Source organism: Ochotona curzoniae, unplaced genomic scaffold (genome assembly GCF_017591425.1).
Source record: "Ochotona curzoniae isolate NIBS_2020 unplaced genomic scaffold, NIBS_Ocur_1.0 scaffold_2587, whole genome shotgun sequence".
Lineage (NCBI taxonomy): Eukaryota > Metazoa > Chordata > Mammalia > Lagomorpha > Ochotonidae > Ochotona > Ochotona curzoniae.
The window spans coordinates 15054651-15076310 of NW_024467096.1; the positions used below are offsets into that span (position 1 = coordinate 15054651).

Consider the following 21660-nt stretch of genomic DNA (forward strand, 5'->3'; position numbering starts at 1 on the left):
GTAACCTGGCACCCCTCCTTCCTCTTCCCCTGTCCATGATTGCAGGGATTTGTTCCCACTTTCCTGAAGGGTGGGAACTTTGTGGTGGGCACGGTAGGGCTGCCCCTTTGGAATGGAGAAGTGCTGGGGGACAGCTGTGAAAACTGGCATTCTGGAGTGCTTGCTGCCAGAAGGTGGTCCAGGACCTTAAGTGGGGTGGAAACTCTAGATTGCAGTCCGTAATAACAGAAGTCCCTTATGACCTCAAGATGGCATCTGAAATGAGGGGGGCTGGATGCGGTGAGGTTTTCAGCCCCTGTGTAGAGTACCTGGGCACAAGTTTCCTGCTGACCTGCCTGCCTTGTTCCCTCTGGTCTGGGAGCAGAAGACTGGGCGTTTTCCAAACTCAGTCACAGACTGCTGCTGCGTGGCTGTGACGTTGCCCTGGCTCCGCCTGCTTTGGGTGGTGACGCCTACGGCCACGCCCCCGCTCTTACGTCACCGGCCCGGTTCCCTCTCGGGAGCGGCGGCGGACGCCCGGCTCCCACCCCCTCCCCTCTCCCGGGCTCTCCCCTCCCCGGTGTCGGCCGCGGCCCGACCTTCTGCAAGGCGATGGCCCGGGCCCCGAGCGCGGGTTAGCGTGCCTGGGTCCCCGGCCATGGGCTGTATCGGCTCTTGGAGCCCGGCGGGTCAGGGTAAGAGGCGGAGGCCGGGCACAGTTGGGAAGCCGCTGCTGTCGCCCGGTGCGCGGGCCTCGGGTGGGTGGGGGCCTTGGGGAAGGGGCCGGTGTCGCGAAAGGGAGGAGCCTGCACTGGGGAGGCGGGCCAGGCAACAGGAGGGAGTGGGAATGAGTGGGGAGGGGGCTAAGCCAACTCCAGTTTGCTCCTGTGGCCTTCCTGCCTCTGCTTTGCACCGCGGTCGCGTGGTCTCGCCAATGAAGGAATACCTTCAATCGAGGGTGTCGGGAGGGACTAGTCAAGCCCAGGTATACAAACCATGGTGAAGAGCTTTGGATGCCTGAACACTAACTGCCCTATTGCCCTAAACACCTCATCTGCCGGCCTGGGAGTGACCCTGTGCTGGGAACCTGCCTCTCTCCAGCTGTGTGTCTGCGCTCTTATAAGGAGGTGGCCTGCAGACACTGGGCAAAGCACCCTTTGACAGTTTCCTCCCAACACTTGCTCCCTCCTCAAGCTCCAGCTGGTTAATGAAGGGTACTGAGGCTCCAAGCAGGGCACCTGTGAGCACCTGATAACCACTTCCCCAACCCTGAGGAGGAGAGGATGAGTCCAGAGGCAGGCCAGGGAGGGCTGCTTTGCCAACCTGCTGACCCCTGCTTGGACCTTGGTCCCCCGTGCATGGCGGTGTTTTGCTGGGGCCTGGACTCAGTTCCATGCATCTGAGGTTGGCTGCCTTCTTTATTTGTCAGGTTTCTCCCAGCCTAAGGCCTGGCGGGGGCTTGTGACATTGAAGGTGGGGTTTGGAATGGGTCCTGGGCCTTTGGGGCAGGTGGTCAGTCTCAGACCTGGTTGCTACTGGAGGTTCTTTCGCAGCTGTAAGACTGCAGCTTTGAGATTTGTGTACTTCCCATGAAGAGGAATTCTGGGATTTGTAGTCCTAAACTAACCTCATGGCTTTTGAAGTTGAGAAGCAGCAGGCTGTTTTGATCCCTCTAGCCAGCCAAGGCTTGGAGTTCAGGAAGTCAGGGGTAAGGGTTTGGCTGACCCTCAGGACCAGCCTCATAAGCCCTGATTTGGATGGCCTGTAACCTGTCTTCCTTCTGGTTGGTAGCATTTCTGGGGACCACCAGCTGGCTGAGGCTCAGGGACAGAGACGGCTGCTCCAGCTAAAGGTCAGTTGTGATTCTCCCGTTGCCTGTTGGCACTGTCTAAGGGATGGGCCTCAGCTCCTCCAGCCCCAGAGAGCTGCGCTAGGCCCCTGGCAACGCCCACCTCCTCAAAGCCATGAGGCAGGAGTGTTCTCCTTATGTGACTAGGCACAAGCTCCAAGTGGGGAGGGGACTGGCTCAGCATCCGGAGCCAAAACAGGAATAGAACTGGGAGCAGAGCCTGGAGCAGTTCTGGGCTTTTGGTTCTCCGCGTCAACACAGCCAGCATGCCCATGATTTCTGTGCTGGGCAAAATGTTTCTGTGGCAGCGTGAAGGGCCTGGAGGCCGATGGACTTGTCAGACCAGTCGCAGAGGTGAGACCAGGGACCTGGGAGGTGATGGGCAGCTGAGAAATGTAGGGTGCTCAGGTGGAAGGAGGAAAATCACTGAGGCTCAGATAGCAGCGGCAACGGGTCGGGGAACCTGGCTGGGGAGAAACCATGCATAGGAGGGGAGTGGAGGCTCCACTTCCATAGAAGGGTCAAGGGGGACTGTGGGGAGGGGTCAGGGATGCTGGTAGAACACAAGGTTTTCTCTGGAGGACTGGTTAGGCTGGGAAAAGTGGAAAAAGAATTGAATCAACGTTTGGGTTTTCATCTAGAGTTCTGATGGCAAAATTATTTGTAGAGGAGGAAGATGGCCAGCCCTAGGGTCTGCCTGTGGCAGAGGGGCTTACTAAGTTGAGGAACCCACCAGGTGGTCCTTGTGTCCTGGGAGATGGGGGAGGAGTGAGGCGTAACTGCCAACACCGGATGTTAACAAGGGGGCGGGGAGAGGGGAGTGCTCAGCTGAAGCATCTCTCCCCTACCCCCAGTGGCCTCGGACCCCGCGTGGGCTGTGGAGTGGATCGAACTGCCGCGGGGCCTCTCTCTGTCCTCCTTGGGATCTTCTCGGACCCTCCGAGGCTGGAGCCGGTCCTCGCGACCTTCCTCCGTGGACAGCCAGGACTTGCCAGAGGTGCTGGGCGTCCCTCCACCCCACTCGCGTTGGCGGGGTGGGGGTAGGAAAGCCGCATCTACACGAAGGGAGCCTGTGTCCCCCGCCCCCGCCTCGCCAGCCTGCTCTTGGCTGGCTCCCTGTTCCTGCGAGCGGAGGCGCTATCCGGCCGGCGGGGCCGGGAGGCCGCCCCCGCGCCGGTCTGCTCCGCTCGGCGCTGTGCCAACGGGGCGGGCTCGCTCACGCCTTCGGTGCTGACGTCAGCGCATCCCGGGCCGTATCCCGGGAGACCCTGTTGCATGGTGATGGGTTGCCAGGGAGACATACACTTTTTCTCTGGGCCGGAGCCACAGCTGCGCACGGAGCTGTGCGGGCACGGATGGCTGCGCCTGGGGGGAGTTGAGAGGAGGGAGGCAGGGCGAGTCAGGAAACACCCAGTTGGGGCTCCTCCCCGCCCCCCGCACCCCTACCCCACCCCGGGCCTGGCTGGCAGCTACCCGGGGGGCCTTGGCGGCCAGGTACCGAAGGGGCGGGACTGAGGGCGGGCCTGGGCTCTAGGGCAGGTGGAGGCCAGCTTTTGAGGGGTGGGGCCGAGACAAAAAAGAGCTAGGCAGTGCCTGGGAAGGGGTGTGTGGGTGCACGCGCGGGGGAGGAGGGGGGCAGGGGTCGCTAAGCCAGGTGCAGGAAAGAGCTTCCAAAGATGGAACTGGGTCCTGGCATCCTGAAGAAGGCAAGACAGCAAGGCAGTGATGCGCTGGGAGGGGCCTGTCAGGGGAGAGAGAGGCAGCTGTGAGCTGAGACCCAGGATCCTGGGGAAATCAGCTGCACTTGGGGCTAGCCTGGGGCAAGGGTGGCGTCCATTGCCCAGAAGAAAGCTGAGTTTCTTTTGCTGGAGGAGGAAAGGTGGAGAGGTGAGGTCGTGTTGGACAGAGATCAGGGGTGGGTCCCAGGGAAGCCCCAAGTACGGTCCTTTCAGACCTGGGTCAGAGGCCTGTCCAAACTTTGCGGGCCAGTGGGAAGTGGGAAGGAGGCCCAGGAAAAGACTTTTACAAAGGGACCATACTGTGATTCACTGTGCTTCGGGAGAACTGTTTGTTTACATTGCTGCTTCACCTCATTCAGGCTGTACTTTGGAGGAGAGGCCTCCAGATGAGGCCCTGCACTAAACACTAGGGTGCAGCCATGACCACAATAGGCCAGATTCCTCAAAGAGCTCCCAACCAGTGTGGGAGATGGAAGAGAAACAGGAAACACACCACAGGGACCATAATTGCACACTGTGATTCAGGACTCAATTGGAGAGGTTAGCAGTTTGTTGGAGATGATGGAGGGAGGACAGAGTTCTGATAGAATAGTCCAAGAGTTCCTCTGATGAGAAGATGGCCCACCCAGAAAAGTATGAAAGAGCCAGCCAGTTGTTGGAAGAGAGGAAACAGTGTGGGGTTCGGAGGAGGTTAAGGGCCCACCCCTTCACTGCTCTGGTGGGGGACCCAAAGGGCTGGAGACTGGCAGTGGCAGAGGCAACAGAGGTAGTGTGGGATTTACCAGGCAGATAGCCATGGATGGGGCAAGGAAAGCTCAGAGGAGAGTGTGTGCATGGCAGTGCTGGCGTTGGGAGCTGAGCTGCATGGGAGAATGGTGGGTGATGCCAAGTCAGGAGGCAGTAAGCAGGCAGGTGTGGGGAGGGGCTGGGTTTGAGCTGGGCCATGTTCAGTGTGTGGCTGCCGTGGGTGGTCTAGGAACAGCTAGAACCCGGAACTGAAGCATGAGAGGAGGAGCAAGGCAGATGGAAGGGACCTTAAGACGTCCTTGATGGCATCCGCTTCTCCCTTCCCCCTCTGCCCTGCCCTTGGAGGCCCACTTCCACCTCCGTGGTCTTCACTTCCTGACTTGCTTACTTCTCTCCTCCCTCCTCCCCACCTCCTGGAGGGGTGGTGGGCATGCTGATGGGGGGTCAACTGCCATTCTGACCCTGGGAAGCCCTGGTATAATGGTCTCCCTGAAGCCCTGGGTACATGGTGGATGATGGGCATGGGGTGGGGGTGCCCCGGGAGGAGCGCTGACCTTTTCTCCTGGCATCACACAAGGTGAATGTTGGAGACACAGTCGCGATGCTGCCCAAGTCCCGGAGAGCCCTCACTATCCAGGAGATCGCTGCGCTGGCCAGATCCTCCCTGCATGGTATGCACCTGCCGCCTGAACCACTGCCCACTCTGTGCTGGCTCCTCCTTTTGGCATGTACCCCTTGGAACTGTTCCTGGGAGCGCTAGCTGGGACTCCCTCTTCCCCCCAGCCCCTCAGTCTTTTCAAAAGCACCTCATGGGTCCTCCCTCATGACCGCCACACTTTTGCTTCCCTGCCCAGGTACATCCTGACCCATTGCCCTTACCAGAATTTTCTAACTGTACCTTCAGGCATCTCCCAGGTGGTAAAGGATCACGTGACAAAGCCTACTGCAATGGCCCAGGGCCGAGTGGCTCACCTCATTGAGTGGAAGGGCTGGAGCAAGCCAAGTGATTCATCTGCTGCCCTAGAATCTGCCTTTTCCTCTTACTCGGACCTCAGTGAGGGTGAACAAGAGGCTCGCTTTGCAGCAGGTAGGGAGCAGGAAAGGAGACCAATTGACTGACCACACATAAATACCACGTACTTACAAATATACATGCAGCAGTCATGGGGCTGCTTGCTGTCTTCTCTTTGGGTCTGGTCTGGGGCCTGGAGCTTAACACACCATTCATTTGCTAACTGCCCCCTAACTTTGCTAAGGAATTCCATGCCCCCTCTCCCCAACCCCAATAGGAGTAGCTGAGCAGTTTGCCATTGCAGAAGCCAAGCTCCGAGCATGGTCTTCAGTGGATGGTGAGGACTCTACCGATGATTCCTATGATGAGGATTTTGCTGGGGGAACTGACACAGGTAAGGAGGGATGGTGCATGCTCTTGCTGCCAGGTGGACCTTCCTGATGGGACCTTGTGAATCCTGCAGAGCCACACTTTGAACATCCTAAGCTTTTGCAAGTCTGTGTCCAGGCCATTCGGGCTTTCCCTGGACTAGAGGGGCAGGAGTGCTGGCTGAGAGCTCATGGCCAAGAGATCAACACTTGGCAGAGTAGGAGTTCTAGTGCTCAGTTTTCTCTACCTGTCTGAACAAGTGGACTTTGCAGTCCTCAGGTTTACAAACAGAAACAAAAACTTAAGACCTTAGCAACACGTCCTGGGCAGTCATGCCTTTGGGAGTGTCTGCTCACCACTTTCCTCTGAGCTGGCCACTGGCACCTTGCAGGGCTGCAACCCCAGGCAGAAAGGAAAGCATGCTGGATCTGGAACAGCCACAGGGCTGGGCTGCCTCCAGTTCAGCCTCCTTGCATTCCAGCCAGTGTGCTGTCCTCTGGGCCACCATTTGCACCGGGGGCCCCACAGGGCAGTGTAGCAGGGCTGCCTTCCCTTGATTTTTCAGTTCCTGGACCTAAGGGTTGTCTTTGACGCTTCTGGGCTCAGGTGTCCCACCACCTCCACTTCCCCTCTACTTCAGCAGCTCCCATTCCTCTCACTAAAATGCTGCAAGGTGGAGACTATGTTAGAACAGGCCAAGAAGGAACCATACAACACAAGCATTTTTGTTTGATGCAGTTCCAGGTCTGTCCTGACCCCTGGGATAATGATAATAACTGATGTTTGTTCAAGACCGCCCCTAGCGCATGTGGAATCTCTGCACATTTCCAGAAGGCATCACTTTTCCTGGCAGGCACAGCCCCATGTCAGGGTGGGCCACTCGATGAGCAGAGCAGGGTTGGATTTCAATCCTTTTGCATCTTGCCTTGGACAGGCCCCTTCCAGGGAGGGTAATGCAGTGGCTCTGCCTTTACTGGCTGCTTGCCGTATCACATGACAGGCTTGTTCTCCCAACAACCTCGCAAGATAGCAGCTAATTTGATTGCCCAGTTCAGGAAACCCAGACATGGGACAGTTGGGACTTGCCCGAGGTTTCCTTGCTCCTGTTTTGCTGCCTCCAGCACTATGGCAGAGAATGGGGTGGGGTGGGCTTCATTCAATAAGAATGGCACCAGCAGGGCTATCTTGTCTTTCTTTTCACAGACATGGCTGGGCAGCTGCCCTTTGGGCCCCATCTCCAGGACCTGTTCTCTGGCCGCCGATTTTCCCGGCCTGTGCGTCAGGGTTCCGTGGAGCCTGAGAGCGACTGCTCACAGACCGTGTCCCCAGACACCCTGTGCTCTAGTCTCTGCAGCCTGGAGGATGGGCTGCTGGGATCCCCAGCCCGGCTGGCCTCCCAGCTGCTGGGTGATGAGCTGTTCCTTGCCCAACTGCCCCCCAGCCGGGAAAGTGCCTTCCGCAGCCTGGGCCCCTTGGAGGCCCAGGACTCACCCTACAATTCGCCCCTCACGGAGTCCTGCCTTTCTGCAGCCACCGAGGAGCCAGACCCCTGCAAGGACTGCCACCCGCACTGCCCGCCGGCCATGGGCAGCTGGGAACGGCAGCGGCAAGCCTCCGAGGTGGCCTCCTCTGGGGGAGTGTCCTTAGAGGAGGATGAGGTGGAGCCAGAGGAACAGTGACCCAGATGGCATGCTGGATAGTGGCCCTGGTCCCCCTGGCCGCTGCCAAGGGGGCAGAGCCTCTGCGTCCCAGCGTGGGCCCCGGGGCTCTCAGCAGCAGCTGGCTCCACAGCGGGAGCACTCACTTCTCTGTTGTCGTCGTGTGTTTTGCATGAAAGTGTTTGGAGAGGAGGCAAGGGCCAGGCTTTTGGGGGCGCATGTCCTGCTCCCTACTCGGGGGGGTTTGCCGGGGGTTGCCCGGGACCCCTGGAGCATAGCTACAGCTGTGGCAGACAGTGATGTTCATGTTCTTAAATCAACAGCGCCACACACACACATTTCCTCCTTGAATGATGTGAACCCCTAAGGGACTTACTGTGACTGTGCTGTGTGGGGGTGGCGTGGGAGGGAGCCTGGCTACCGCCTCCACGCGCCCTGTGCCTCTCTTTTCTGCTTCTCACCTCCAAGTCCATGTGTAGTGCTTGATAGACTCACCCCCACTTCAGGGGAGGGGGAGCCGTTCCCCGGGACCCCCTGCTCAGCTGGGGCTCTCCCTGCCCTGTCCCAATGCCGTGCTTCCTTTCCCCATCAGCTCTAAATCTTTTTCCCCGTGAAGCCAGGGCTGTGGGTCTGTTCTTTCAGTGGGAGGGTGGGGAGTCTTCTTGGGGAGGCATTGGGATGCTGTATGAGTGCCATGTGTCTACCACCCTTTCCCTGGCTACCCCAGTCAGCCTGGGTCCAGTTGCTGGGATGTGGGAGTATGGTGCAGCCAGCATTTTCCATAAGGTGGAGCCAGGGATGGCTCTGGTGGCCACTGGGCTGTAGCTTCTGTGTTATTCCAAGGATTGCCACGAGGGGGCCTCCAGGGTAGCCAGGCTACGGTTGGATGCCCTCCTTAGAGCTGGAGATGACTCTCCCTGGGGATGGGAGAGGGTAGTGCTGCCTTTGGCTGAGTGGCTAAAGCTATGGTGCTGGGAGCCCCCTCCCAAGCCAGGGTGTTAATGACCAAGCAGGGGCAGACCCAGTGTTCAAGGACACCAGACTTCTGGTTTTTATGCCTGAGGGGAGGGGTGGTACGGAGAATTACATTAGCAGATAAGAAGGGCCCAAGGTAAGAACAAGAGCCAGTGGGCACAAACATTCTATACATAAGTGGCTCATTAGGTGTTTATTTTGTTCTATTTAAGAATTTGTTTTATTAAATTAATATAAAAATCTTTGTAAATCTCTATATACATCTTGTCATTGGAGGTTCCAGTATAAACCCATCTTAGTTCTAGCCTTTTCCCCCAGTTCAGAGAGGGTGCAGGAGGTGCTGGGTCTGCTTCCACGGAGGAAAAACTGGGAGAGAGACCAGTAGGTCTGGGAGTGTGGCCAGGGCCGTGGATGGCTGACTCCTGCCTTCCCACGGGCAGGAGCCGGAGAGCTGCCTCTGGAGGAGTTTCACTGGCACTTGTCATCGCTGTCAGAAGGACTGCCCTCCCGGGGGAGGCCGTGGCGAGAGCGGGGCCCCCAGAGTGCGTGCACCTCGGTGGTCTCTGTGTCGCTGCTGCTGGTGGCACTGTCTCTGAAGCTGGCGAGGGGTGGCCGGACCTTCACGCCCTGTGCCGTGACAGAGCCCTCAATGGCCTTGCGGAGCTGGACAGGTGAGAGGGACACGTTTGGGATCAGAATTCCTGGTCATACAGCCTCACCAGCTCCACAGGTGGGCCGGACATGAGCTTCCCTGCCTCTCTTGAAATTGGCTTTGATGGCTAGTGCCTTACCTCCTTTAGGGTAACAATTCCAATGAGTCGGCCGATGCTGGTGACATAAGCATGGTCCACTCCCAGCAGTGAGAAGATGGTGTGGGTCTGTGGGGTGGGGAGAAAGCACACTGGACTTGGTATGCCTAGGTAGCTACTTCAGGCTTAGGTGGGAGGATGGGCCAGAGAGGACAGGATTATGGGAGGGGAAATGATGGTGACAGCAGTGTTTGTGTCCCCATGCCTCGGATGCTTGAGTTGGAATCCTATTGTTTCCACTGATGGGGAAGTGGTTTCTTGGACAAGACATGGTTGAGAGAGCTTGTTTGGACACCGAGTCCCATGAGCTTCATGCCAGAGCTCACACCAAGCCATTTCAGTACTGTCCTGAGAAGCAGCTTTACCGTTCTGCAGGAGCGGTAGCATGAGGCTCAGCGGCAAAATGTTCTGGGTGGGGTTGACAGCAGTGCCCTACCCCAGGCCTCTCATGCTATTGTTCCCCTAGTTATAGGGTAGTCCCAGGAGAAAGCCCCCACCTCCAATCATGCTCCCCATTTGTCCTCTAGCTAGCTGGCCTGCCAGCGCTTTCCGACCCCCGGGCTTAACTTAATGCCCTGGTATTGGCTTAAAGTGCTCCACCCCTCTCAGCTGGCTTTTTCTGGAGTGCCAGTGTCACCCCAGTCATCCCCAGGGCCTGGGGAGAGGCAGCCTATAGTCATCCCCCTTCCCCATGTTTTTCTGCTTTGGGCCCTAAAGCTTTTCAGCCTAATCCCTGAGTTCAGAAGTTGTCGGTCAGCTCCTGGGCCAGATGTCTTAAAAACCACTCTCCTGACTCAGCAGTTCCTGGAATTTCTGGCCTATCATTATCACTCTGTTTTGAATTCCGTTGTAAGCCTCTTGGTTTAATATCTGAATAAAAATGGGCAGTATTATTGCTAGTTTTGAGGACCAGTTACCCAAAACTCACTTTTTAACACTTTGGAATTCTTTAGGAAGAGAATTCTAGAATGTTCCTAATGTTCTGCATCCAAGGCATGAAAGTACTTATAAAAGGAACAAGAAGTTCAGTTTTAGAATAAGCTGTGTTCCTTTAATATCTGCAACAGAATTAGCAGGTCGTTAGCAAGTTGCTCTTCATATCTAGCTGGAATCCTACTCACTACAAACTAACATTAACTTCAGGGAGAAATATCTTTATCCTGAGCTTTCCTGTTTTAGCCTTGTCTTCTTATTAATTAACCCCTTTCATCTTCTCCCAAGGAACCTACTAAACAGTTCCTTGGAAATTATTTTTCTCTACCACCTTTAATCCAGTGGGCTTCTAGTAGGTTTTTTGCCTTTGAAGTAGTAAACCACTTGTCGCTAGCTGTCACCAAGCCTTACTGGTATCCTTTCAGAATGCCCTGGCTGTTCTCCACAGGCCCAGGACTTCTGCTTCCCCCTTCTGCTCTCCAGTCCAGGCCTTCTTTTTTCTCACACCTGAGTAGTTTCTAGGCTTGCCCAGGAACAGCCCGGAGCCCTTTCCTAGGCTGAAACCTTTCAGTCTTTCCAGATTGGGTCCACTAAGTAACTACCCAGTCCTGACCTCCCATCTCCGTCACACATCTCATTCTGAAAAGCATCCTGTCACAGCACACATGGGTCTGCCCTTCATCGTGCAGCCCTGAAGGCACCCTGCAAGGCGAATGGCCGCACTTATTGACACAGGCTGTAGGCACACTGCGTGTGTGTCAGGCTCCGTTCTAAGTGCCTAGTGTGTTTCAGGTTCATTAGTCCTCAGAAAATCCCAAGGCATGGTCCCCATTGTTGAGATGAGGAACAAGATGTGCAGAGGCTAAGCCAGGTGCCACAGTTACCTGGCTGGCACATGGCATAGCCAGGGTTTGGTGGCTCTGGCCATGGCATTAGCACTGAGACCTTCCAGAATGGATGAGGCACTCAGGACAGGACCTCCAGGTGCACAGATTTCTGAATGGCACCCGTGTCTCCTGGCTTCTCCCTGAATGCTCCCCCTCTTACACTGCCTTGGACTCAGGCTTGCCCCTACCTACTGGATCCTCGTCTCATGTTCTTATCACTTCCAGTTCTTTGTGCTTTCCTCAGCTGGATTCTCAAAGGCTTCTTTATGTCCTCTGATTTTCAAGTTTGTAACAAACACCTACTTTGTTCTGTTTCATCTTAATTTAATTAGGTACCAGACTGCCCATTGGATGGCCAGGACCTGGAGTTAAGAATGAACTGACCGGGAAAGGGACAGCATGGCCTTCTAAATAAATCCTGGGAGCAGGGCCAGGAACGCTGGGGCTCTGGGCCTGGCTGCTCTCCTGACTTGGACAAATGACCTCCTCCCTGTGTGCCTCAGTTTCCCTATGTGTTCCAGTGGTTAAGATCATAGTCTGTTGAGGCAGATCATTTTGGGAGTCATTAAGTAGAGTGATCTGGAGCAACTTTTCAACCTCTTTGTGTACTTCCTCATCATTAAGAACTGTAAGACCAGTGCCCACCTTATTGTGTGTTGGTAAGGGTTCAAACCTGTGAAGTGATTGGCAAAGAGCTTGGGCATATCATAGGCAATATGCAACTGTCAGCTTGGCCATCGTCCTCGTCACTACTGCAGACGCAGGAGGACACAGGGAGATGCTGGGTCACTGTGTAAATGTGTGAGCTATCTTGAGGAAGATAGACTTTAAACGAAAGCCCAGTGTAGACTCCTCAGGCCTGTCTCCACTTTTTCTACACCTGCATGCAGGTCCCCACTCATCTGGACTTGAGATCTTCATCCAAAGACAGAGTTCTTGGTCACATCTTGCATTTTTTGCCTCACTTTTATCCTCATTCCTTATCTTCCTGCTCACGGCTCTGCTTGACCATGCTCTGCCGTCTCTCTGGCACAGCTTTGTGTCTAAACCCCAAACTTCCCTGTCGCCTGCCCCTCACTTTCCCAGCACAGCCTTAGAGTCCCAAGATTGTCCAGAGTTTAGCTCACATACCTCAGCTTTTGCTAGTCCCAGGATCCATCCTACTGGCCTGCTCAGCCATCCTGCATTCGCTGCCTTTTCCTGGAAGCCTACAGGTGCTAGCAGCCTCAGAGCTCAGGAAGAGCCGAGCCCGCCCCCCCCCCCCCATGGGGTCTGCCTCACCCACTACTGACTTATTTAGGCTGAACTCCTTTTTTTCTTTCTCTCTCGGGAGGCCTCCTTGCCCTTCTGCTGAGCTGTCTCCCTTTGTTCCTATCAGTTTTCCTTTGGCCCACATGAAGTGAAAACTTTCTGGAGTCTGACATTCCAGACCCCCCACTGGGTGTTTCTCATCTTTGTTGATCTCTTCTCCACCCCTGCCTGGATGCTGGGGAGCTTGTTTATTCGATTTCCTGATCCTGCCCATTTCTCACCCATTTCTTTCAGTGTGGGTGTCTTGGCTTTGCTGGGCTCTCTGGCAGCCTCCAGCCTTGTTCTAGACCCTAGCCCGGTCTCCTGGCTTCCACCCAGCTCCAGCCCTGTCTTCTTTGCTTCTTTGGTCAAGAGTTCCCAAGAGGCCTGACCAAGCCGAGGGGGAGAAATGATGCCTGTGGCTCCACCACCCAACAGGATGAGGCTCAGGGCGCCTGGCTCCCTGCCTTCCAATTAGAGGCTCTTCTGAAGACCATCTCCCTGCAAAGGACCACTTTCTGCTCCTCCCACCTTACTTCCCTACTGGTCCAGTTTGTAGGGGGACCCAGATCTTGGCCCTGGTCTCTTGAGGACCCCAAACCAGGCTGCCAACAACCCTACCTTGTGCAGAGAGGTCCGCTCCACCAGCTGGAAGGGGGCAGGGTCAATCTTACAGTCACTGAAATTGACAGGCTCATCCAGTTGCTGTTCTTCCCACTCCAGAATCTGGGGGCAGAGACAGGGAGGGTGATAGAGGCCATGGCTGCTCTCTCCTCCCTTTTTCCTATCCACGGTTCCTCCCATGGGGACAACAGCCAGGGTGATAATTGAACAGCACCCAGGAAGAAACAGGGTCCAAAGTTCAGGTGCACCTTACCTCCTCAGGGCTCATGTCACCTTCTAGGTCCGAGTCACTCTAGGACAGAGGGGTGGGAAGGGGGACACTGAGTGTGCCCCCAGCTCTGGAGGTATCCCCAGCATAGACCCTGACCACCCTTCCTGTCCAGTATTTTTGAGAAGTCAGAAGGGGTGTACTTACTGCTAGGGAGATGCGGACTCGCTTGGATTTGCGTTTTTCGCTAGATTCTGACTTCTCCGGCTTGGTGAGAAGCATACGAGAGAGAGGAGGTGAGGTTATGGGGAGAGAGGTGGTGGGTGCTAGTGCTAGGAGGAAGGGCACCTGCAGGGCTGGGGGGCTCTGACGGTGAGCAGGCTGGGAGGGGAGGCTTACTCACTTCAGCTTTGGCCTCCGGAGGGGGACTGCCACAGAAGAGGCTCCTGAGGGCGATGCCAGCAGACTCCACGTGCCCTGTGCCCCCGAACACAAGGCCCCAGGCAGAGGGGAGGAAGACAGGGTGAGATGCTTCCACCCCAGCCTCCCTCCCCTGGGTGGGGTAAAAGTGGCTCAGCCCAGGTTGTGTCTAGGAAGGAGGGGAGAGGGGGGGCTCACCTGTGGGACTGTCACCAAGGTTCATGGGGTTACTGGACCCCCTTTTGAGAGCAGGCTTTAGGGGTTTGTGAGTTTCCCCTTGGGCTCCAGGGAAGCCGGAGTCCTCTGCCTTCACCTGTATGGGTGCGGTAAGGTGAGGGACTGGTAAGGCTGCAGCCACACAAGCTGCCCGCCTTTCTCACACAGCCTGCACAGCAGTGACCCTCAGGAAGTCTGTGTGGCTGGGGCCAGAAGGTGGGGACTTCTCCCTTACCTGGAAGCACACAGAAGGTTCAGGGCTGGGGGGACTCACCTGCTCAGACGGCGGTGAGGTCTGTGCAGCCCTGCGCTTCTGCTTGGATTGCCGCCGGCGGGCTGGGCTCAGCTGGGCTGCCAGTAGTGACACAACCTGTGCACGCTCGATGGAGCCCAGCAGGATCATGGACTCTGCATGGAGAAAGTGTGAGTACTCAGGAGCTAGGGGAGATGCCTGCACCCTGCCATGTCCCTGGAGAGGGAAACCTCTGCCCGGCCAGGGCTGGCCCATTCCCTCCAGCCCGGGGCTCTGAGCTCCCTGGCCCCTTCCTGAGCATCCTCACTCTGAGAAGTGCCCCCAGCCACCTGGGTCCCCTCTTGGTCTCACCAGAAGACTCCACCAGGGCCAGAGTGCGGCCCTTGGTCCTGTGCAGTACTAGCCGCAGGTCCCGGAAGGTGCAGCTGAGCGCCACATGGGGAACGTCCCGCACCATAATGTCTTCCACTCGCACCCGGTACTGCCTGGGGGCAGAGGGAAGTACCCAGTTTGTGGTTAGCAAAAGTAGAGGAGCCCACTAATTCCACGGAAGGTCCCAGAGCCCAGAGAGACTATGGGTGCTAAGGGCCAGTGTCCAGGAGTGTGCCCCATCTTTCTAACAGGCCAGCTGCCCTGGCTCACAGCTTCATTGGTGGTGGATGTTGGAGGGGAACCCCAGCTGGCCTTTGGCCCAGCACCCGACACCCCCAGCCCCTGCTATTCGTACTGGTGGCGGCCCCAGCCCAGCTCAGGCAGATAGGGGAGCTTCTTGATCCGGATGATGCTGTCATAGAGTGAGGGCTGCAGACTCTGTGCCACGGCATTGGCCAGGATGACGGCAATCATGACAGGCAGGATGTGAGCGATCTGGCCCGTGAGCTCGAACACGATCACAGCCGTGGACACAGTGTGCGTCACTGCTCCCGCCAATGCAGCCGCTCCTGGAGACAGTCATCTTCAGTCTGGGTGTCTGGGCCCCAGAAGACCCTCCCCACCAGAAACAGTCCTGGGGGGAGGGGAAGGGGTGTCCCTGAGGGCCACCAGTACCTCCCCCCCCCCATTCTTGCTGGAGCATCTGATGCAAAGCCAGGCTTCTGCCAGCAGGGGGCACCAGAGGCCCAGCCCCTAGGGGCCCAGCCAGGTCTTCCAAGGCCCCAGTGGCCCTGGGTACTCACCCACCACTGCATAGCCCCCTGGCACAATCCGGTAAGTGCTGCTGTCTGTGTGAATCCCATCGGGGAACCAGGCTGCCATGCTTTCTCCCACCAGGCGCCCGAATGCCGCTCCTTCACGGAGGGGGGGTGGGAAGAGAAAGAGGTGGTGGAGGGGGAGGGCAGGGGCACTAGGAAGAGAGAGGAGTAGAGGATGGGGGAGGGGCCGGTGGATCATTCAGTGCAGGGGACAGCCCTAGAGGGAGAAGGGATCGGGCTAGGGCTGGTCCACAACCCGCTCTGGGCAGAGAGGAGGGACAGTGGGGGCAGGGTTGGGGTGAAGCAGGGGGATGGGTGGCGTGGCCAGAGGGTGAGGAGAGTACAGGCTGGCAGAACAGGTGGCTAGGAACTCACCGATGACAAACACTGGCATGAAGGCACCACAGGGCACTGGGATGGTGGTGGCCAGCGCAGACATCCAGAACTGCAGGGCATGACAGGGTCAGTACCACACCTGCCCCTCCCGGGGAAAGAGCCCTCTCACAAGGCATAGGTTCAAAGCCTCACTCTGCCATCTAGCTGTGCAGTGACTTTGTTTTTTTTTAAGATATTGTAAAATTGCAGGTCTTTTAAAAGATAGTATTATAAAAATATTGAGTTGACAGGTTAAAGAGGTAGGAAGGAGAGAGAGAGAACTTAAAAAATGTCATTCATTGACAAAGGCCAGAGAGTGCCCATCCACTGGGCCACTTGCCAAATGCCCATCAGGGTCCCTGGCAGGACCAAAGCCACTAACTGGGAACTCCCAGCAGGCTTCCCATGTGACAGCTGTCAGCACTGCTTCTCAGGCTCTGTGCTAGCAGAGGCCAGGGGCAGGTCTGGCATGTGGGCACCCTGGACAGGGGCCGTGGGCATCCTGACCGCTAGGCTAAATGCCTATCCTTGGCTGAGTGTGACTCTGGGCCAGTGACATAACTCTCTGGCTCCCACATCCCAGTTTTGAAACAGAGGTAACAACAGCACCAGGCTCATAGCATTGCCTGGAGGTCTGGAGGGAGGAAGAGACACATGGCAGGTGCTTGGAACAGTACCACCTGCGTCCCTGAGCACAAGCCATGTGCATGAGGGCCTCACCTTCATGAGAATGAAGATGACCAGGGTGAGGAAGACGTTGGCACGGGGTGGGCTCCAGGCCTGCGAGGTGCTGGGTGGTTCCAGTTCCTCCACCAGGCCCTGGCGGACCCAGGTCCGGTTGTCAAACAGGGTGACCAGTGTCTCCTTCTGTGAGAGCTAAGATGAGCAGGGTCCCTCAGACTGGTGCACCAGAGAGGGTACAAGGAAGGGAAGGGACCCAGGGGACCCACAGGGGACACAGAAGCCCACATACAGGCTGGGGGGTCCTGAAAGCAGGCCAAAACCAGCATACTTGCCAATACCAGTCTGGCTTGCCTGGGGTTACCTGTCCGGCCATGAACTGTCCAAAGCCAGGGGGAAAGGTCAGGGTGGAGATGAGTAAGGTCACCAGGGCCGGGAAGAGCAGGCGCCTAGAGAAGTAGGTGTCACATTGTCACAGGCACTGTGCCTCCTGGAGACAGACTAAGAGTCCTCGCGAATCTCAGGGTTGGGCCCAGAGCAGGGTCTGTGATTCATAATGTGACAGCCCCAAGGGCATTGGGTGACAGAGCGATGGGTTCAGCTGGGCCTTCCCACGCACAGGCTTTTCTGCGGCCCCTGATCCCGTCAGCAGATAGCTACTGCAGAGGGAGCTCTCTACCAGGCAGCTGTGAGCCAGGATTCTGTAGCAGGTAGAATATAGGGGCATCACCTGGGGTCTTTCACAGGGCATAGGCTGGCTGCTCTCTCCCTGAAGGACGTCAGTTGCCCTGGAAGTCATGTCTCAGGCCTCCCCTGCTCCATGTCCTCAGGGTCATGGCCATGAGAACTGTGTCCCAGAGATGCTGCCTCACAGGCCCCATATGGCCCAGGTGGGCAGTGCAGGTTCAAACACATTCCACTCAGGGATACCACCACCTAGGCCAGGCCAGGGGACCAAGGAAGCCCAGATTTTAGTCCACAGTGTCCCCTGCCATCGATGGCCTTCAGTGGTTCAACTGGACATCTGAGCAGAGGCCAGTTGGGGAGACACCATTGTGTAACCCTTCTCAGGCCGGGACTGTTGGCTCTAAGCCATCACTGATCCACTGGAGGTCTACCGTAGCCCTCACCCAGCCTGAAGCTGCCTCAGGGTAGCCGGGGACCAACTCACTTTCGCATCAGGAAGCGGTTAATGGTTTTCTGCTTCCTCATCACCTGCACGATCTTGCGGTTGAGGTAGACAAAGAGGGCACCCCCAAAGCCACTAGCGATACTGCAGGAGGAAGAAACACCAGGGCAAAAGGGGTGGTCTTGTGGAAACCACCCTTCCCCCTGTGACATCCCAATCCCTCAGGAGCCCTCACCCAATGACAGCAAAGGCTGGCAGCTCCTGCAGGTCAAAGGGGAAGTCGAGCCGGAATCGGGTTTTGAAGAGGGCAGTGATGGTCTCTGCAGCGGGAGAGAAGCAGTGGGGCGTGGGGCCTAGCCCCATGGGCCTATCACCCAGCTGGGCTGTCTCAAGGAGTCCCCACCTTCATCCCGGTTCCAGACAGCCAAGACTCTGAAGATGAAGGCGCTGAAGGTGGCGGCGAAGAAGCCACGCCAATAGTTGCGCACGGCGAAGAAGGTGGAGGTGACCTCGATGCTGAACAGGACGCCTGCAAGGGGGCAGGAAACAATGCTACTGCTGCTGCTGGAGACTCAGGGCCAGGGAAGACGGGGGTGGGGTGCGGTGGGGTGGGTTGGGGGAGGGGGCCCAGGGTGTGGGAGCTGGTCTGCTGGGAGCCTTGCCTACCTCCGATGGGGGCTGCGAAGCAGCAGCCCACGCCCACAGCACAGGCGGCAGCCAGCATCTCTGTGTTCCGGGATTCATTCTGGCAAGAGTGGCAAGTGGGAGTCAGACCTGGGCCCAGTAGCCTGCCTCTCCCCACCCCACACACTGCCTCTGGAACTGCCCCCTTACCTCGTAGATACCTCCAAAGAGGGAGAGGAACTTGCTGAGAAGGGCGGCACACATGCTGGCGATATGCACAAAAGGGCCCTGGGGAGTGGGGCCAGTGCTGAGTGGGGAAGGAGTCTGCCTTGACCTTGACCGTGGCCTCTTCCTCCTTCCTTCCCCACCTGGCAGTTACCTCTTTGCCCAGGGGCATGCCACTGCCCAAGGCACAGGTCAGCCCGATGACCTTGGCAACAAAGGTCTTCAGGGTGAGGTATTCTTTCAGCACCACTCCCCGCAAGATGGTTTTCATCTCGGGGATGCCGGACCCTGGCAGGGTATAGGGAGAGGGGTCACAGTCCCTGGAGTCACCTGCGGTGGCCTGAAGTTCCAGGAAGCCACCACACCTCTGCCCTCGTCCCTCCTGTCCTACCGACAGCCTGAGGGGCCAGGATCTGTGTGAATCCAGCAGAGAAAGTGATGAGGACAACTGGGTAGGTGACCCAGGCAAGGTACTGCAGCATGAGGTTGGTGTTGAGGCCTCGGGACATCCACTGTTGAGCTGTGGGCAGAGAATATGCTGCTGGGATCCCCCGGTACGTGGCTGTGGGGACACACTGAGGGGAGAGCTAAGTGACAGGGAAGCCTGGGCGACATTGGGCAGGGAGGGACAAGGCATTCATAGGGACAAAGCCCACTCTAGAGAGGAGGATCTGTGGGAGAGAGGAAGCAGGAGGTTATGGCCTGGGCATGGGATGGGATATGGTGGAGGTGAGGGTGGGGGGTTGTGATTGTGCCTAAAGACGGGCAGCCAGCAGGGCGGGACTGTGTGGAGGGAACAGGTGCCCTCCCAGCCCCTGCCCTCACCCTGCAGACAAGCAGCAATGGCGTAGTCCATGGCCCAGCTGACCAGTGCCATGAGGAGCCCTAGCAGGACCAGGAAAATCCAATCTTCACCAACCCTGGACACCAGGAACTTGTGGCATCGCACAGAACACACTGGTGGCAGCCAAGGAAGGAGCAATGAGAAGGCGGCCAAAGGTGTGCCCCCTCTCCCCTCTCCTGGGGGTCTCTGATGGCCTCTGGCCCCCTTAGGCCCCCACCCCAACTCAGCGCTCACTGCGGCAGGGGGCGCAACGACTCTGTCCGTATTCCAAGAGTTCTGGGGGCGTCCGCGGGGAAGGCGGGCTCCTCCAGGGCTCCGGCCCTCCCAGGCGAATGCGGGCAGCTTCCTCTTTGGCAAAAGCCCCAAGGTCCTGGGTATAGCGGCCATACATCTGGAACACCGGGGAAAGTGGGGGGCGGGGAGGAGGGAGAAGTTGTCAGTGGTGCCCTTTCTCCTGGGCTTGCACTGCATTGCATACCCCCTTCCCTCTGTCCCTCCTGCCTCCTCCTGCCCCACTGAAACCCCTCGATCCCATTCTGGCTCAGGGTGTGGGAACAATGCATACTGCAGCCCGTGGGGGTTGTCCTGGCAGGGGTGATGAGGACAGCCAAGGTACAGGGACACAGTTCTGGGGGTGGCAGAATAATTCAGGCTTCTTCTCCCAGGCTTGGGGCACAGAGGCCCTGAGGAGGAGGAGGAGTGGGAGGGCAGGCTCCAGAGGAGGAGAAGACAGAGAAGCCCAAGGCGCAGCAGGCAAAGTGGGAGGAGGGAAGGTCAGAGAATAACGGGATGGTCAAGGGCACACAAGGCTCATGGAGCTGGGGGCAGCTGAGTTGGGCCTGGGAGCAGGCACGGCCCCAATCCTTATCACGTTCCCGCTGGGCCTCTGGCCTGGGACCAACTCAGCTGCACCCCTCCCTCCAACCCACCCACCCTAATCCCCTTGTCCCCATTTTCCACTCCACCCCCACCAGTCTGCCAGCCCAGTCCAGAGTGAAAAGCTTCTCTGGGTGGGTGGAGAAGAGTTCGGTGGCCTCAGCTCCACTCGGGAGCTATCCTCTGAAGCCAGCGGCCCATTGAGCAGAGGCTGTGGATGGCTGGGCTGTGACTGTGGATGCTGGGGTGATGGGCCGGATGGCAGGACCTGCCAAGCTGGGCGTGTTGGGGGGTGGGGAGGAGTAGATTCCGGCTGCCACCCGCAGAGCCTCGAGACACAAAGGGCTCCTGTTGGGGCTGGGGGGGGCGGCGTGTTGAGGGAGGGAAAGATAGAGACAGGGAAAGGAGGGTGAGCAATAGAGTGAGCAAAGGGAGGAATAGAGGGAAGGAGAAAGGGGAGAAAGGGATTGGGGAGAGAGGAGAGGGAAGAAGTGGGCAGGAAAGAGAACAGAGTATACAGAGGCAGACTTAGAATGAGGGTGGGAGGGAGAGAGAGACAAAGGGATAGGAAGCAGGAGGGCAGAGGCCAGAGCGGAGCCTGAGCCAGAGACGACGGACAGCTGGTGGATGGGGCCACCCTCTCCGCCAGGTGTCCAGGCCACCTTCCACGCTGTGTGCCCTGCACAGGCTCTTCCCCAAGGCCTTGTCCTTTTACCCTCACTGCCCCCACCCTGCCACCTCTCCCTGTCATTCCTGTCCCATTACAAAACTGGGCAATTGCCAGACTAAAGTTACAGCCCAGGCCCTCTCTTCCTTGGGAGGTCCCCTCCCAGCCACCTTCCTGGGCAAATTCCAGCTGGGGCTGGTCAAAAGAAGTGTCGGAGCCTACTCTTTTCCTAGGGCTTGGGTTCCCCACCCCACTGATAGGAAAAGGGGCCAAATGACTTCTCAAAACACTGAGTAACCGCAGTGGCTGTGAGTCAGCGTGGAGCCTGGGACCCCTGTTTCTTCTAATGAGGTCAAGGGACACCAGGAGGCAGCATGGACAAAGGTCCCCAATTCCCACAACCACGCCTGCTGGTCCTATCTGCCCTTAATGCTGCTGTTCCCCAGGGTGTGTGTGTGTGTGGTAGGTGGGTGGTGGTGGTGGGAGCACCTGTCCCCACTCAACTAAAAGGCTGCGCTAGGGTTACTCTATCTTTTTTCGCACTTGATTCTGTGCCTAGCACCATGCACTTGACGGGACCCAGGTGATGGGAGTCTGGGGTGCTGAGAAAGTTCAAGGGTGTGAATGGTGCAGGGGAGAGGGAAGAAGGTGTGCTGAGATTTGGGGATACAGGTGGAGGTGCGGGAGGAGCAGGGAAGAGGTGTGTGGGAGGGTGAAGGGAAGGATACCTGGGGACAGACTCCTGGTGTCCTTGTCCCCCTGCCAGGAACCAGCGGCATGCAGCTTGGCCATTCTTTTGGCCCTGCAGCTTCCCAGACTCAGTTTCCCCCTCTCACAAGGCCGGCGCAGGGTAAGGGTAAGGGATAGGCCCTTGGCCTGCCTGCACGCTTCCAGAAGCAGCGGTCTCTCACGGCTCGGCTCGGCTCGGCTCGGCTCGGCTTCACTCACCAGGGTCTGCTCATACTGCAGCGCCCGCGGTTCCATCCCTTCCTCCGCCGCTGCGGCCGCCGGGGCCGCCATCTCGGCCGTACTGCCCCTCTCGCTTCCCACTGCGGCTCTGGCTCCTCCGGCCTCGACTCGG

General features: G+C 57.6%; 2 protein-coding genes across 3 annotated transcripts; one reads left to right on the top strand and one right to left on the bottom strand.

Moving 5' to 3' along the window:
• Positions 1–37: 37 nt before the first annotated feature.
• Positions 38–7987, top strand: FAM131A (family with sequence similarity 131 member A). Of its 2 annotated transcripts, XM_041002925.1 has the most exons (7): positions 38–674; positions 1771–1831; positions 2683–2825; positions 4892–4985; positions 5219–5401; positions 5604–5720; positions 6899–7987. In XM_041002925.1, exons 4-7 carry the CDS (start codon positions 4916–4918, stop codon positions 7372–7374), a joined length of 846 nt encoding a protein of 281 aa, XP_040858859.1. In that variant the 5' UTR covers positions 38–674; positions 1771–1831; positions 2683–2825; positions 4892–4915; the 3' UTR covers positions 7375–7987. The 2 variants fall into 2 exon arrangements, with proteins under 2 accessions (XP_040858859.1, XP_040858858.1); XM_041002924.1 differs by lacking the exons at positions 38–674; positions 1771–1831 and adding an exon at positions 1855–2182.
• Positions 7988–8587: 600 nt separating this feature from the next.
• On the bottom strand, positions 8588–21599 carry CLCN2 (chloride voltage-gated channel 2). The gene is made up of 24 exons (XM_041002923.1): positions 21528–21599; positions 19271–19427; positions 19018–19149; positions 18584–18712; positions 18347–18480; positions 18178–18255; positions 18010–18088; positions 17747–17872; positions 17579–17663; positions 17386–17487; positions 16579–16663; positions 16254–16409; positions 15534–15603; positions 15144–15254; positions 14696–14909; positions 14320–14453; positions 13951–14123; positions 13698–13812; positions 13483–13556; positions 13287–13346; positions 13125–13163; positions 12869–12973; positions 9120–9206; positions 8588–8991 (listed from the first exon to the last, which is right to left on the bottom strand). The coding sequence occupies exons 1-24, from the start codon at positions 21597–21599 to the stop codon at positions 8797–8799; spliced, it is 2712 nt and encodes a 903-aa protein (XP_040858857.1). The 3' UTR covers positions 8588–8796.
• Between the last annotated feature and the right edge of the window lie 61 nt (positions 21600–21660).

Excerpts from the sequence above, each read along its gene's own strand:
- FAM131A (XM_041002924.1), top strand. The coding sequence starts at position 2,095 with ATGCCCATGATTTCTGTGCTGGGCAAAATGTTTCTGTGGCAGCGTGAA. Across the intron at positions 4,986-5,218 it reads GGCCAGATCCTCCCTGCATG|GCATCTCCCAGGTGGTAAAG; the intron begins GTATGCACCTGC and ends CTGTACCTTCAG. Across the intron at positions 5,721-6,898 it reads TGCTGGGGGAACTGACACAG|ACATGGCTGGGCAGCTGCCC; the intron begins GTAAGGAGGGAT and ends TTCTTTTCACAG.
- CLCN2 (XM_041002923.1), bottom strand. The coding sequence starts at position 21,599 with ATGGCGGCCCCGGCGGCCGCAGCGGCGGAGGAAGGGATGGAACCGCGG. Across the intron at positions 17,873-18,009 it reads CTTCGCAGCCCCCATCGGAG|GCGTCCTGTTCAGCATCGAG; the intron begins GTAGGCAAGGCT and ends GCCCCCTTGCAG. Across the intron at positions 13,347-13,482 it reads CTCCGGAGGCCAAAGCTGAA|CCGGAGAAGTCAGAATCTAG; the intron begins GTGAGTAAGCCT and ends CTTCTCACCAAG.